Source organism: Monodelphis domestica, chromosome 2 (genome assembly GCF_027887165.1).
Source record: "Monodelphis domestica isolate mMonDom1 chromosome 2, mMonDom1.pri, whole genome shotgun sequence".
NCBI classification, from domain to species: Eukaryota; Metazoa; Chordata; class Mammalia; order Didelphimorphia; family Didelphidae; genus Monodelphis; species Monodelphis domestica.
The window spans coordinates 76210047-76226826 of record NC_077228.1 but is presented as its reverse complement, the minus strand read 5'-3'; the positions used below and the strand labels follow the sequence as shown (position 1 = coordinate 76226826).

General features: G+C 35.6%; 1 protein-coding gene across 4 annotated transcripts in view; it reads right to left on the bottom strand.

The window, feature by feature from the left end:
• Nucleotides 1-1084: 1084 nt before the first annotated feature.
• TDRD5 (tudor domain containing 5) overlaps nt 1085-16780 on the bottom strand; it is a 56668-nt gene continuing 40972 nt past the window's right edge. For 3 of the 4 annotated variants that reach the window (XM_016429978.2, XM_016429979.2, XM_016429980.2), the window contains 4 exons: nt 15870-16016; nt 12715-12858; nt 10253-10472; nt 1085-3246 (listed from right to left, as the gene is read on the bottom strand). In XM_016429978.2, coding sequence (XP_016285464.1) covers nt 2990-3246; nt 10253-10472; nt 12715-12858; nt 15870-16016 — 768 coding nt within the window. In that variant the 3' untranslated portion in view covers nt 1085-2989. The remainder of the gene's footprint in view (nt 3247-10252; nt 10473-12714; nt 12859-15869; nt 16017-16780) is intronic. The other variant, XM_056815592.1, reaches the window with a different exon arrangement.

Genomic DNA, 16780 nt, shown 5'->3' with positions numbered 1-16780 from the left:
GCACAACTATCCTGTTACTTGGATAAAAAGAATTTAATCTCTAGGAAAAATGTTCTCTAAATGTTGGAAAAATCTTGCTACGTAAAGATTTTTGTGGTGGTTCTTTTTAAGCATTAGTTTCTGATTTTATGATAATCTTATTTACATTTCAGCTTAAGAAAACATCCACAGACACACACAGTTGTCCTATTATTTCATTTTTAAGTGCTTAAGAACATAAGTTCTAAGGATAAACCCTCTTCTTTTCCTTTCAACCAGCTGATCTTCTAAAGGTTCATGATGAAGCTGCAATTTCTGGCCATTTGAAATGCTGGCTTGAAGGAACTATGACTCAAGAGGAAGAGAAGGCAAGATTGATTTCAAATGCTCCCAGGCCCTACTTGATCTAGGTGGGAATGAGTATTTCAAGAGCAAAGTAGCTGGAACCTGATGTATTTAAAACTGCTGTCACACTTGGCATCGTTCCCCTCCTTGTTTCCTTTGGTTTCCCTGGAAGTTCTCCAACCACTAGTCCAGAATCATACTTCATGAACACCGTATCTCCTGCTCCCCAAAGAACAATGGCTTATTATCAGAAAAAAAGTTAGGGATCCCTGCTTTTGGTACAGTTGATGCCATTACATTAACTCCCGATAGCCTTAAAATAAAAGCAAAACCCAAAACAAAAACCATGCTTCTTTCTTAGATATGTTATTGTTCATATGTAAAACCCTGATCATTTTCTACTTTTAAATGGTTCCAGTTCCAAGTGTTGAGTCAATAGTCTACTTAGCTCAAGTCAGAATTATGATTCATGTTGTAAAGGGTAAGCATTTAGCTCTCTAAAGTTAAAGGAAAGGTCTCAGAAGTCCATGTCTCACAGGTACCTTCTCATGATTGACTTTCTTGTTTATTCTGCTTACGTCAGAAGTTAACATTTCACCGATTAATTTTGAGTGGTCCTAAATGATCTCTACATATGTCTAATGTCAAGTTAGCTAATTATCAGGACCATAATTCCAATTATTTGCCTTATCATCTAATTTGCCTAGTTGTGGTTTGTTCTATGTGGGCTACAGTTAATTAAATTACTAAGAAAAGCCACTTCACATTTTGGCAGAGCTTTTACTGGTACTTTTGTTGTATTATTTAAAGGACAATAATTTTAGCAGCTCAACATTTGCTTTATGAACTCTTATCTACAGAGGAAAATCTATCAGTAACTTAAAAGTATAAAGCACTAAAATACAGATAAGGAAATTAGATACCAGAGCTGGTAAGAGGACATTAATGAATACTCTTCCTTACTTGGTTCTTTCTCTCACATGGAAAATTCTAAGGATCATCATTCCTTAAGCTGTTAAACCCTTGGAAACCCATCATTACATTTGGAAAACTATTGAAACCTATGTTTAACACTGGGAATTCTCCCACCCACATCAAATCATGTCCAAATAGTCACACAACACAAATGCTGTTAATTGACCACTGACTCATATTGTTTATGACTCATAAGTTTCCTTGTGTATAGTTGCTAAAATTACAATGCGTCCATTTTAGTTTAGACAGTTGTGCCAACCACCAGTAAAATTTAAAAAATACATACAAAAGTATAAATATTATCATCCTGATAATGACCCTGTATTTAATAGCAAAATGTTTTTTTCAAAACTTTACAACATTTTAAAACATTTTAAACTTGTATTATCAGCATCCAAAGTATTATTGGGTTGCTTCCCCCCACCTCATTTACTGTGTATTGCTTAAGAAAGGAGTTTTGATGATCAATAATCTTATTTGAAGTGGAATATAATATTTATGTAAGTAATTCCTTCCACTGATATTTAGTAATAAAACTGATGGGAAATCGTTTAAGTCACTCCAAGTTATGGACCAGAGTTGAACCTAATTGACCTGTGCCTTAATTTTCTCCTTGGAAGCATGGTAATAGCCACCCAAAAGGTTTAGTGCCTTTTCCTTGCAGCTGACAAGATAATTCAACGAGCTGCTTCAACTGCTCTTGCATTTCTTGTATAGCTTATGCTGCCTACTGTAGCCTGTCAGAGGGGAAGAATATGTGGAGGAAAAGAATTCTTTTCAAAACTGCAAAACAGATGTCAATTTGGGAGAAAATATATTTTACCATGAAGAACAACTAGCATTGTTTTTCTTAGTTCAAAAGTCCTGATACCATTTTTCTATGAACTAAATGGAATGTCAAAAGGCAAGTCACAGAATCTGCCTGGCTTAAGAGTGTATTTTTTACAAATGCTAAAACTGTACCACTTAAGAACCCTCACTAGGTTTTTCTTTATATATTTCTGGTTTACAGCAGCAATAGTTAAAGGAGGTATCTCAGCTAAGTTTTCATTCCTCAAGAGATTTTCCTACACAACAAAATGTATGATCTCAATTTAAAAATCCAAGTGAGATAAACTGAGCCCCCTTAAAATACCTCCAAAGAATATAGGTTTTGTTACTGAGAATGGAAAATGTTTTAATATAAAGTGGCAGAGCCAATAAAGGTAAGGGTTGGAGCCTTGAATTATCACTTCTTTTCACTTAAAAAAAAAATCAAATTTAACAATGGGAAAAAAAATTTAGACCTCTCATTTCTCAATATAGGAGGAGGAAGAGATTTTCTTCTTCCTACATATGGATCACAAAACCTTACCAATTTCTTCTTTTTCAGATATGTCAAAAGAAAAATTTATAGGGTTACCACTAAATAACCATCAGTTTAAATCACTTAAAAAGTAACATCAACATAACCATATAGCATAAGAACAAGTATCTCTACTAAAAAAAGTAACATCAACTGCCTATTTTGTAAGGCAAAGTGGACTGTTTGCATAAGAGAGCCAACATACAGTCACACAATAAGGAAAAGGCAGGATCTATCAACTATCAAAAGTCTTTTTGCCTTGGTGCTTCTTCATTTTGTATATGGAGAATACTAAGGCCTAACTCATTTACCCCATCTAGTTTAGTTTTTTCCTTTCCCCTCCCTTCATGCTTCCATTCTTCTTAATCTGGGATACCAATGGAGAAGGCTGCTAGACATGGCTAGGCGTGCTGCAGCTCCCAATGCTGCCGTTGCTGTGCTTCGAGGGATGAAGAGTTTCTGGGACACACTGTGCTCAGGAGAGAGTATAAAAGAGATCTGTTCCATGGATCCCTGTTGGGCACAGGTGGTATCTTTGAACATTGTAAGGGCATGGTTGCTAGAGAAATCCTCATTCTTCATATTTCCTGGAGTGGTTTCCTCTGAAAAGAAAATATAAAAGCATTCTTAAAAGGAAAATAAGCACATGGTTATCTCTACTGCTACTTCCCTTCTCTGCCTACACTAGCTCACTTTCTGTTAGCTTGTACTGCCCTTATTTCTCTCCTTTTAGTTGATAATTCCCAATGATAAGGCATATAATGTGTAAGGTAGAAATAAATCAAAATAACTCTGAGGTAGAAGGAGGAAGATGGTCCAAGAAAGGCTGCATTAAGACAAAGGCAATTTATATCAAGATAGTGAATAGAATAAGTGAATGGGGAAAAGGGCAATCTCAGTAAATGAAATAGTAAAAAAAAAAAAAAGCAGGAAAAATAAACCTGAAAAAGGGCACAAAATAAAATGGGTTTATGTCAAACACTGAGTAGACTCCCCAGGAAGGCTTATGGAAGGAAGGGATATGAGAAGTTCACATGCCCATTGAATTATTTAGGATTTCAGAAAAAAGGCCCTTCAACTTTTATTTCCTTATCATTAATAAAATAAACATTCAAATGGTTCCCTTCATGAAAATATTCTTTTTCTAACTCCAGGCTAATGTCAATAGTAAAATTAAAATACCCAAATATTTGGTTCAATTCAACATTTACTATATGTCTATTATGTACATGCCACTGTGCTAGATTCTGATTGCCAAGAGATCAAATTAACTGGTTTTCAGGAAAGGTAAGCAATATCCTGAATATTCTGGATTAAATTCTGTCCAATTAGGAAGGCTGGTTTAGTGATGAGAATGATAGAAATCTTTCTGTGAAAAAAAGTGACTATGCCATTTTTGCAGTTCGTAAGAATGAAAAAAGGAAATGAACTACCTTGGACTTTTTAGAAAGTTTTAAAATTGAGACAGTTGATATTTTTATTAGAAGCTCTAAGGGAAATTCCCCACATCATTCAGCAGTGTCTCCATCACCTTTGCAGTTCACAACATCCACCCTATCTAAGTCATCTACAAACCTCAAGGTCACTTTCCTTTTTTCAATGATTTCTACACCTAGATGTCTTTGTCTTTGATAAAAATGTCTGCTCTCAACCCCAACCCTTCTCATGTTTTGTTGATAACCCTGGCACCCTAAATCTTTTCTACCTCAGCTCCCATGACCTCAGTCACCTCATACTCTGAAATCCCTCTCTGGTTACAATTCCTTGTCCTTCTTAACCTTTTTACTGCTTCTGTCCTCCTAAACTTACTTTTTTCCTTTCACTAGATATACCCTAGTTCCTAAACTCCTTCTTATTCTCTTTGTCTATTGCTTTTACAGTACTGGAACCAGAAGAGATACCTTCAAAGGCCATTTAGTCCAGCCAGTGGATAAGTGAGAATCCCATCTTTATATCTCTAACAGGAGATCATATAACCTTTGTTTGAAGACATCACCTCACGAGGCATCCCATTCTATTCTTTGGGATGGTTCTAATTGTTAGGAAGAGTTTTCTTTTTGTCAAACCTAATTTTGTTTCCAATCATTGCTCTTAGTGCTGGTTAGAAGCAAGCAGAACAAATCAAATCCCTTTTCCCATGTAATAGTCCTTTAAATACTTGAAGATAGCTAAACTCCACAAAATCTCTTCCCTCAGTTGTTTCTTTTTTGAATTCCCAGTTTCCTATTTTGGCCATACTTCCTTCTCCCCGTCTAGTTCTGACCCTACAGAGTGGATCAGTTTAACAAAGGGCTATCTTCCATACTTTTTTGAATCCTTTGACTTTCTGCATCACACCTATCATCTTCCTTTTTGGATGTTTTTTGCTAAGCTACTTAACACTGTTGAGTTATGAAACTGTATGGCCTATGTACTACACAAATTTATTTTACAAACCTTAACTGGACCTTCACTGCTTCATGACTCTTTATTCCACTCTCTGGTGACCTTTCCAAACGTTTTCTGCCAGTTCCCCTATTCTCTTTCCCCTCTCCCATCAATTCACATGAAAAAGGAGGGTCACCTTAGAATCCTCATTTTTCCCTGTTCCTCAAAAACTCCCCTTTGTTTTCTTTTTTTCCATTCTCAGGGATAGTCCTCCTTGCCAAAGCTAAGCCCTTCCACTTGTTTTCTGGACCCATTTCAGATGCAGGTCTCACTATCCTTAAATTCTCTTCTTTTGGGCCCCGCTCTCCTCTCAAGCTACTATAGTATAGTGTTTTTCCTTTCTGGCTGTTAAAATCCATGCGAGGCAACATAGTGTAATGAATAGTGGCCATGAAGGAGAACTGAGCCCAAATTTTGTTTCTGACTCTCAAGAGCTGTCTGGCCATGAGAAGAGCCCTTAAACTTCTCTAAGGCTCAATTTCCTCAACTATATATTAGGAATAATACCTGTAAGTGCCTACCTCATATGGCAATTGTAAAAATCATGTGTGTAGTGTTCTGCAAGATATAATGTACCATGTATTCAGCCAACACTATTAAACTCCTAGAAAGAAGTTTTTGTTTCACTTCCTCCATTTTTTAATGATATATTTCTTCTTCATTTGCTTGAAAGCTATCTTCTGACTACCTTATCCTGATAAAACTTTTTTCTCAAAGGTCATGAATAATTTTTTTTTTAAATAGAATTTCTTTCCAGGTATCTCAACCTCCTTTTCCTCCCCTCACTGTAGAAAGCAACATCCCGTAAAAAAGATATATAAATATATCTTTCATGTTTCCATTTTTCAGTTCATTCTCTGGAGATGAACATTCACAAGATATTCTTCAAATATTAAATCTGAAGCTGAATAAAATGTTCTCTTGGTTCTACTCATTTCACTCTTGTTAATTTCATGTTGTTCTTTTCAAGTTAAAAAAAAATTAACCTGCACATCACATCTTATGGTGCAACTGTATTCCATCAAAATCATCTACCACAATTTGTTTAGCCATTCCCCAACTGCTGGACATACCCTTGATTTCAAGTTCTTTGTTACCATAAAGAGAACTGCTACAAATATTCTGGGAGCTGTATGAAGTATAAACTGGGAGTAGAAGATAAGGGAAGTCTAGAGAGTTTTTTAAAGATTCAGGCAAGAGGTAAAGAGGTCCTGAACTGTTAGATGAATTTCTAGAGAACACATTCTTCACACTTCTATGACTTTTTGAACTGTGAATGGAGAAAAAGAAGAAAAAGGAAAAAAAGGAAAAGAATACAAGATATATCATAGAGGTAGAATTGATGACTAGGCCAATATATTGGACATGGAGACTGAGGAAAAAACAAGACTCACAGATAACTCTTGAGGTTTTAATTAAGTCTACATGATGAGGATAGTGATGCCTTTCACAGAAATTGGTGGAAAATGCAAGTAGAGAAGTTTGCGGAAGATGATAATGATGGGTTCAGTTGTATATGTACAAAGTCAGAGTTTCTGAGAACACATATGGGTAGAAATGTCTTGCAGGCAGTTGGAGATGTAGGACTAGAATTAATGGGAATGATTAAGATTAAAAATCTGGTAATCACCTTCATTAAAGTAATACTTCAATAATAGAAGCAAATATGATTACCAAGAGAGAGAACTAGAGAAGCGGGATGAAGACAGGGCCTTGGGATATATTCACACTTAGAGGGAAAGGGATGACGAACAAGCCGTGAAGAAGTAAGAAGAATCAGGCAAAAATGTCACTTTCTAGAAAAGCTGTCAGTGGCATCAAATGCTTCAAAGAGGTATGTATATAGGAAGGAAAGGACTGAAAAGAATCATATATCCCCAGTTTACATTTCATATAGCTCCCAAAATTTTTTCATGTACAGGTATGACCATATTACTTTCCTACTTGAAAACTTTCAGTGGTTCTCTAATTGTTGTTGCTTTTCATCCTTCATTTTTGAAGAGAGCCAATGACATTATGGGATGATGTCTTGACTCATAAATGAATTGGATTTAAGTGAGGCAGAGTTGCACAAAGTCTTCAGCCTCTCTCTCTTCCAGTCACCAATGTCCAGGGGTGAGACAAAAGTCAGGATGATGCATGTGTGACGTTCAAAGAGCTCCACAGTGTTTACTTCAGCTACCTTCATGGCTGTTGGAACAAATTATTCTCACCTGACCATTCCTCTAGGGAAGGCTTCACATGGTTGGGATAGATATCCCCCTAACTCACTGACAGGTTGGAGTTGCTGGTAAGTTATCCTCAGTTTGGTTTAGCCTGTCTACCAAGACAGTTTTACTAAAATGTAGTTGTTCCACATGAAAGGTGAACACCAAAGGTGGGTAAGTAGCCTTGAAAATGGCTCAGCAAGCAAAGCCCTCATACCAGAAGTGCTAGTCCTCCCTGAATAGACTATGCCTTGATACCTCTAATTCTCCAAAATCTCTAGGATAAAATACAAATTCCTTAGCCTGGCAGTTATACCCACTTATAATAGTTCCAACTTACCTTGCAGCCTAATTATGCATTACTTCCTTTCATGAACTCTACATTCAAGCCAAATTAGACCACTGACTATTCCCCAAACTCAAAAGGCCATTTCTTACTTCCAAGCATTTGTGCAACAACCTGGTTTTAAAATGGACACTTATCTGCCTTCCCTTTCCCTTCAAAGTTCAATTCAGTTCAGGTGCCAAATTCATGAAGGGCAAGAACAATCATTTTTATTTTGTTATCAATATCTACCACAGAGTATTACAAGTAGCAGGTGCTTAATAAATGTTGGCTAAATTGTTGAAAAAATGAAATTCTGACAATATAAATAGGAACAATCCCAACAAGAATGAGAACAATAATCAGTGTATAAGAGAAGTCAGTGTGATTATAGGAATTCTTCAATGCATCCAGATTTAAAATTAAAGTTTTCTGAAGATGGAAAGAGAAGCTTAGAGACCAGAATGAATAGAAGAGAGTGACACAAGCATGTCTAATATCTAGAATCAAATAATTCTGAGGACAACAAAAAATGTTACCACCACCAAGAAAACACAGGAACTATTCAACTACTCTGTGTTTCATGGTAGAACAGTAAGTAACAATTTAAATTCACATTTTAAAAATTGGTATAAAATCCAAAATAGGGGCAAAAAGATAGTAAGAGTACTTTAGACCTACTGGCAAGGACAAATTATAGTACAGGATAATGAAATAGCTTATGCCATTAAAGAACCCCTATAAATGATTACTGACAAATAATAGAGAATTGGGAGATGTGCCAGAAGACACATGCCCTGATATTCAAAGGAAAAAAATAATGAATCCTCAAAATTATAGATAAGTCAATATGATGCTAGGAACCTGGCAAAAACTAGAATGGATTTTAATTTATAAATTCTTTGGGAAGAAGGCAATGACTAATAGGAAAGAAGGTTTGTAAATCCCACATGGCACAGTGGATAGAGAGCTGCTTTCAGTCAGTCAGAACTGGGTTCAAGCACTACCTCTAATACAAATTGTCTGAGGGATTTCAGGTTAGTTCCTACTTTCTCAGTGCCCTAAGTAATTCTTAGAAACCATAAATTGCAAGGCAGATGCTGATCTGCATTGGTAAAAAGATTTGATCAACTCATCAAGAGTTTTATATACCAATAAATCACAGTTATTGTCAAAAATTTTTTAAATCAAGACAAGCTAATTTCATTTGTTTCTGACAGGCTTACTATTACTAGGCAGACTCTCTGTGAAACTCCTCTTCTGATGCCATTACTGAAACAAAGAGGAGATCCTCCATTCTCAAATACGTTATTACAAAAATGCAAGATCTGTGGGAAGTACTAATAATCTGGAAAGAATCTGAATTTGATCATGTGCCTACCCTCTGAGTATCAGGCTAACTAATTTCAGAAAAGATAATCACTAAAAGATAATTTTGACTATCACATTTCACAAAGACTATCAACTGATTAGTGGAAGTATCATCTGAGTCAGTGTTCACACCAATGAAATTACAAATCTTTTAAAACATTAATATAATTATTAATCTTGATATCAAAGGAATGACATAGGTATAAGATTATTTAGATCTTTTCAAGGAATTTTATAAAAATATATTATTATATAATTAGATGGTATTCTAGCACACTGAACTTTACCCGGAGAGAGCTAATAAATGGAATGATGTTAAACAAGAGGGAGGTATATAGTTATAAGCTCAAGGTTCTTATTCTAAGCCTTGTTCTATTTGATATATTTAACAATCTGGACAAATAAATACATTAAAAAGGCAGAATGTTCACATATGCAGAATATACAAGGCTGAAAGAAATCATTAACATTAGACAACTGGATCAAAATTAAGAAATAATAGCAGGCTGGAATGTGAACATGATTTGGATATAAGTAAAATCCTGCCTTTGCAATAAAAAAATCAATTGTGTAATTATGATTAAAGAAGATCTGAAAACTTCAGTTTATATGAAATCTTTGGCTATATTAATAAAAGTATATGTAGATTTATCTAGACCCTACAGTTCTATCATGTTTGTTTTTTTAACCAAATATAATCAGACCATATGTGAATATACTGTGTTCAATTCCAGATAGAGATCCACTAAGAAATAAAGGAATTGAAAGGACGTCAACCAAAATGATGGGCTATTTGTAGAGCACTTCACACATGGAATGATTTGAAGAAATCAAACATATTTAGCCTGAAGATATTTTTTTGGAAGAGATAAGATAAGAAACAAGGGACATTAAATAGCAGTCCTTCAAATATCTGAAGATGATTATATGAAAGAAGCTGTAATTTCATTTTATTTTTTTCCCCAGATAGCAAAACCAGTAGGTAAAAATGAGAAAGAAAATTCTTTAATTACAAAAACCTAATTACTGGAGCAGATCAAAGAATGACTCACTGACTTTTGCAATGTAATGAGTCTCCTCTCAATGGAATATTACAAACAGAAAACAGTTGATAATTTGTAAGAGATGGATGGGTGGCTGAATCGGATTATTAATATGCCTTCTAACACCAAGATTCTACTAATCTATGAAAGAGAACCAAGATCCACATAAGAGTACAGGATCAAGAATATATTACATTTGTTATTCATTTGCATTTAAGAGAGTACTTAAACCTACTTAAACCAGTGTGCTTCTCCTGAGAATCAACCACTGTGGGAAGTAAATTACAGGTAAGTGCTGCTGTTGAAAGCTGGATTTGCTTTGGCAGAGTCTGAATTCGACCAGGCTCAGAATGGTTCAATTCTGTTGACTGCTGAGAATGGATCAGAGAGATGTAGAACTCTTCCAATGATTTGGACAATGTGGAAGAATCTGAAGAATCTTCTAGGTTTAGTTGCTGTAATCATATTAGGAGGGGTGGGAGGGAGGGAAAAAAGAAAAATTAGCACTAGATAAGTAGAATGACATCACCTCCACCTCTCTACCCTTCAATTATTATAGACAAAACTGGGTATTTCTTCTAAGAATATTTTGTAGTATAGGAATAAGATCCCTCCATTTTTGCCCTGTTGTCAATTCAAGATAGGGTTAAAGCTGTAAGTAAACACAGCCATATAATCAAACTGTTTTTTTCTTTTTACAAAAATAATTGATTTAAGTGCTACATTGCTACATGCTAGTCTTACCAATCAACAAGATACTTTGAATCATCCAGCAATTATCATAGACTACTATTGCAATCCTTCCATACCCTAAAAATAACCAAATAACTTTTAAATTTGCATTTTTTAGGTCCAATATAATTAGCTTAGATTCATATTGCTATCTTGCAATATGAAAGCTTTATCTGTCATTTCAGACTGTATGCTTAACATTCAATTTAACAAATTCAATTAATATTTACTGAATACCTATTTGTGTGCAAGGTGCTATATTAGGGCACCGTAGACACAAAGACAATAAAAAAGTCTCATATTTTTAGTGTAGTCATCCAGTACAATGCAAAATCAAAAGAGAATCCCTATAAAACATGCCTGGCAAATGATCATTTAACCTCTGTCTGAAGACTGCCAATGAAGAGGAACCCACTCTAAGACACCCAATATTCCATTTACAGATGGCTCTGTTAACAAGCTTTCCTTATATTAAATCTAAATTTGTCTTTCTGCAATTTAAAACTTTTGTTTCTAGTTTTGCCTCATGAGGCCAAAAAGAATAAATCTTGTCTCTTTTCCTACATGACAGGTCTCCCAAAAGTCTTTTCTTCTCCAGGCTCATCAGAGGAACACAGATTTAGAACTGGACAAAACCATAGAGGTCATCTTGTCCACCTCATTTCATACATGAGATCACATGAATTTATTAAATCCAGATCCTGCAACTAGTCCTCCTGTGGCATAGACTCAAGGCTCTTCATCATCTTGGATGCCCTTCTCTTTATATTTTATAGCTTATCAATGTCCTTCCTAAACTCTGGCACCAGGAAATGAACACAAACCTTGAGATGTAGTTAGCAAAGGTACAAATAGAGAGGGACCTGCTTATTTTAGAAAGCTATGCTTCTCTTGATACAGCCCAGGATAACATTTACTTTATTGATTTGAATATTACACTATTAATACTGAGCTTTTCAGCTGTTAAAATCCCCAGAATTATTTCAGACAAACTGTCTAGATATGCTCCCCTTTTTTATCTTTGCAAAACAGATTTTTTGAAGCTATATAATACTTTGCATTTAACTGTATTATATTACATTCTTATTAAATTCAGCTCAATGCCATAGCCTTTCAAGATCTTTCTGGATCTTGATATTATCAACTGGTATTAGTTATGTTTTCAGCTTAGTCTCATCTACAAATTTGCTAAGCATGCCAGGGATGTCTTTATGGAAATCACTGATAAAAAAGGGTAAACAGCACAGGTCCATTGGATCCTACTTTCCAAGTAAACAAGGAACTGTTGTTAATAGTTACTTTTTGTTATGGACCAATCAACTGGTTCCAATTCTATCCAATTGTATTTTTTTTAAACCTCCATCTCACTGTTCTTCATGATAGTAATACACAGTTGTCTAGCAAACATTTTGCTAAAATCTAGCTAAACTATAGTTACAGTAATGGCAGTATAGAATGACCTTTTCTTGATAAAATAGCTATGATCACTGTCTTCTTTCCTAGATGTATGCTATCCTTTAACAAGTGCTTCTAAAATTTTTGTTAGGAAGTGAAATCAAGTTCACTGGCCTAGAGTTTACACTCTAATTTTCTGACCTTTCTGGAAAATCATAGAAACATTTTGCCCAAGTTCAGTCCTGTAGTAACTCTCCCATTCACTTATGTTCTTTCTTTTTTTTTTTTAAACCCTTACCTTCTGTCTTAAACCTGTCTTAAACCTTCTGTTTAAAACCCTTCTGTCTAAGAATCAATACTAAGTACTCGTTCCAAGGCAGAAGAGCATCAAGGGCTATGAAATTAGGGGTAAGTAACTTGCCTAGGGTCACAAAGCTAGGAATTATCTGAGGCCAAATTTGAATCCAGGATCTCCCATCTCTAGGCCTGGCTCTCTACTCACTGAGCCACCTAGCTGCCCCTGCTCTTTCAAATATCAGTGGTTCACCTACTGCATCTGCCTTTCAGTACCTGAGGATGTAGTTTATTTCGGCCAGGTGTCTTGAATTCATCAAGGGCAGCTAGGCGCTGTTTTATAATCTCCTTACTTATCTTGGGTATCAATTCTCTATTAGTCATTTTTGTTCTGTCCTTTCCCATCCAAAGGTCATTTTCCTTGGCAGAGAAAAGAGAAGCAAAATAATAACTGAGCAACTCTGCCCTTTCCCTATTAAGTTACCTATGTCCCATCCACCCCAAGCAGCAATTCTGTTCTTTGATACATCCTTTTCTCCCCAATAGTCAACCCCACCACAAAACCTTTTTTTTAACCTTTCTTCCCTAGCCTCAGATCATTCTAAGCTTTAGCACTCCTACTGTTCTTTTTACAGTACTGTGCTAGGCTTTTGAATTCATCCTGTTACTTGCCCTTGCCATCATCTATATATTTTTTGAAAATAAATTGGTTGGTAAGCTCCTGTGTATCAACAGACAACTTTTGTTTTTCCTCTTCAAAATTATTTCCCTTTGTCTCTTTGGAATTTCATCCCGAATTTCTTTTCCAAATATAATTTTATTCTATGGGATCTTACTCTAGTCTTTCCTCTGAACACTTTGAAATCTGATCTCTTAAGATGTTGGGTTCATGTCATACCTTCCTTTCCACTATCAAATGCTAGGAAGGGTGGTCATTTTTCCTGAAGGTTCCTAACATTTATACCCAAGCAACTTGTCCCTTCCTGTTAGGGAGAAGTGGATCCAGAATATAATTTCTCCTTCTTAGTTTCTCTACCTTATGAAGAATGAAATCATCATTAGGGCAAATAAAGAAATTGTTAGTCATTCTACGTAAGTGGAATGAGAGTTCCAATACACATCTAGAAGATGGAATGCTCTTATCACTAATATATTATGCCAATATGTCAGGCTTGTAATATATTGCCTCTTTTGGCCTACGTGTTTTGTAGTAAATTCTAGTGATTAAAAAGTATGATTTTTACCCGGCACCCGTCATCTTCACTCAAATGCTTTCTAGTGTGTTTCCCACCTTTGATTCACAAATTCATCATATGACTCTCTATCCTTCTAATATTTAAGACTACTTACCTTACCTGGCCCACCTTTCCTATCCTATTTCTTCTTAATCCTTGCCAGAAAGGAATTATTATTTAACTGGATATGTGAATGCAGATATAACTCATGAAAGAACATGTGTAGAAAGCTTAACAGCTATATTCAGCCAGTCTTTTATTTTATTAGCTAAAACCTATTTCATCATAATTATTGAGAATAAAAAAGGGGGAAAGTCATGCTAGCTAAATTATTTGAAACAAGGTTGGGAAATAATTTATTTTTGAACTTATGCTAGTTAGTTCAGAATTATGTCCATTTTTCATAGAATAACAAGTTTCTGAACTTGTTGCATTTGTGTAAGTTTCTGAACAAACAAGGCAATGCAATCAAGCTTAGAAAAAAAGCAGAAAGCCAGGGAAAAATTTTATAGCAAGTTTATTAAATATAAAGGTCTCATTTCTCAAATATATCAGGTACTGAGCCAAATTTATAACACTACAAGTCATTGTCCAATAATAAAAGGGTATGAACAGGCAGTTTTCAGGCAAAGAAAACAAAGCTAAGTATAGTCATATGAAAAAAATGTTCTAAATAACTACTGATTAATTAAGACAACTCTGAGGTACTACTTCATACCTATCAGGATTAGCTAATATGGCAGAAAAGGAAAATTACAATGTTGGAAGGAATATGGAAAAATTGGGGCACTAATACATTGTTGATTGAGTTGTGAACTGAACCAATCATTCAGGAGAGCAATCTGGATATGCCCAAAAGGATTATAAAACTGTATTCCCTTTGATCTGGCTATACCATTACTAGGTCTATATCCCAAAGAGATCAAAAAAGAGGGAAAAGGCCCCATTTTTACAAAAATATTTATAGCAGCTCTTTTTGTTGTAGCAAAGAATTGGAAATTGAGAGGATGTCCATCAATTAGGAAATGGCTGAATAAGCTGTGGTATATGATTGTAATTAAATAAATAGTATTGTGCTATAAGAAATGAAGAGCAGGATGATTTAAAAATAAAACCTGGAAAGACTTACATGAACTGATGCAAAATGAAGTGAGCAGAATCAGAAGAACATTGTACACAGTAACAGCAATATTATACAATGATCAACTAGGAATGGCTTCGCTACTTTTAGCAATACAATGATCCAAGACAATTTCAAAGGACTTCTGATGAAAAATGCTATCCCATCTCCAGAGAAAGAACTGATGGAGTCTAAATGCAGATAGAAGCACACTATTTTTCACTTTAGTTTTTTTGTGTGTTTTTGTTTGTTTAATACAATCCTTCTTCAACATAACCAATATGAGAATATGTTTAACATGATCATACAACTATAACCTAGATCATATTGCTTATCTTCTCAGTGAGTGGGAAGTGGAAGGGAAGGATTTGGAACTCAAACTTTTGGAAAACAAATGTTAAAAATTACTATGTGTAATTGGAAAAAACAAAAATATTACATTAAAAATAATTTAAATATCATAATTATAGGATACCTATCCTTCCTAAAACTGCCAATGAACAAGCTACTTTGCCTTTTATCCTCTGGTCCAATGTTACAAAGCATTATGACAGTAGTATTATTCCTTATGAGCCCTTATTAATCACAAACTTTCCAACTGTTTTGAAGATATCACCAATATATCTGAACAACATCAAACAGTTAGCTAAACCTGCCACCAAGATACAATGAGAAACTAAATGCTACAACCCAGAGATAGTTGTAGAAGCTGAATATTTTCATAGGGCTTGGTTAAAAAAAAAAAAGCTAAGAAAGACCACTCTCCTTTCACAAAAGTTTTTAATTCTGATTTTTCAACAACTTCTCCAAATCTAGGCCCGAGTTGTCTTTCAAAGAGATTGTGATATTTTAGGCAATGGTTTAAGTAACTATACAAGTAAAACTGTAAAAATATTAGATTCAGCTTCGGTTAATTATATGCATAATTAAATCTATATTTTCCTTATTAAAAATCCTATCAATTGTAAGAAAAGGAACAATCTAGTAAAAATAAAATAATTCATAAAATTCATTGAAAAATTCAAAGTATTCCACAAGGAGATATGCAAACCTATCACAACACCAGATATTTATACCTTGTGATTCTTGGTAGTATCCGTGTTAGTTTCCTGAGCATCCTGTTCTTGGAATTCAGATGTTTTAAGTTCAATCTTCATGTCATTCTCAGACTCTGAATGTTGCCATGCAGCATTCCATAGCTCTTCAGCAGCAGAACACCAACCCTATGTGGGAAAAAAAAATTGCAGCCAGAGTAAGGTCAAGTACCAGTTTAACTAAGAAGAATATCTTGTAAGAAAGCTTAAAAAAGATACAGCAAGCCCTCGGAGAACTCTGAGTTCAGATTGTCTCACTCTCCAAATTCCTTGTTTAAGACCAGCTGCAGCATTGCTACTGGAGTTTCCTGTGGCTACAAAAGTCACCCTGTCGGTGCTTGCATAAGGCTAGGGGATAAAATGAGGGGGTGGACTTGCTGAGTCACCACCAGTTCTCTAAACAGTCTTTTAAAAGGGCTTGCTTTTCGAGACTTCCGGTTAAGATGGCGGCTTAGAGAAAGCTAAAGTTCAGATCTCCGGAAAACCCTTCCCGACCGATCTCAAACTATAAGCTCCTAAGGCCCCAAAATTCAAAACGATCAACAGCACAGACCCTGGGAACCTTCCTCCTGGACCTGGACCCGGTTCAAAAGGTACGGCTCCCCTCAAAAGCCAGAACCCGAGATCACTCGGACCTCAGGGGTAGGAGCGCAGAGTCCAAGGCTCCCGGAAGCCGCAGCCCGGCCTGGCTCAGAGAGCAGGGTCCTCGGAACAACAACCCATAGGGCCTTCTATCTGAGTCCCAGTGAAAGTCACTGCCTGGAGCAAGACAGCCTCACGGGCTGGATCCTGCTATCCAAGTCTCAGTGAAAGTCCCTGCCCTCGGAGCTTGGGTTAGCTGCAGCCCATCCCCCCCGCAGGCCGACGAAACAGCCTCACGGCCAGCGATTCTG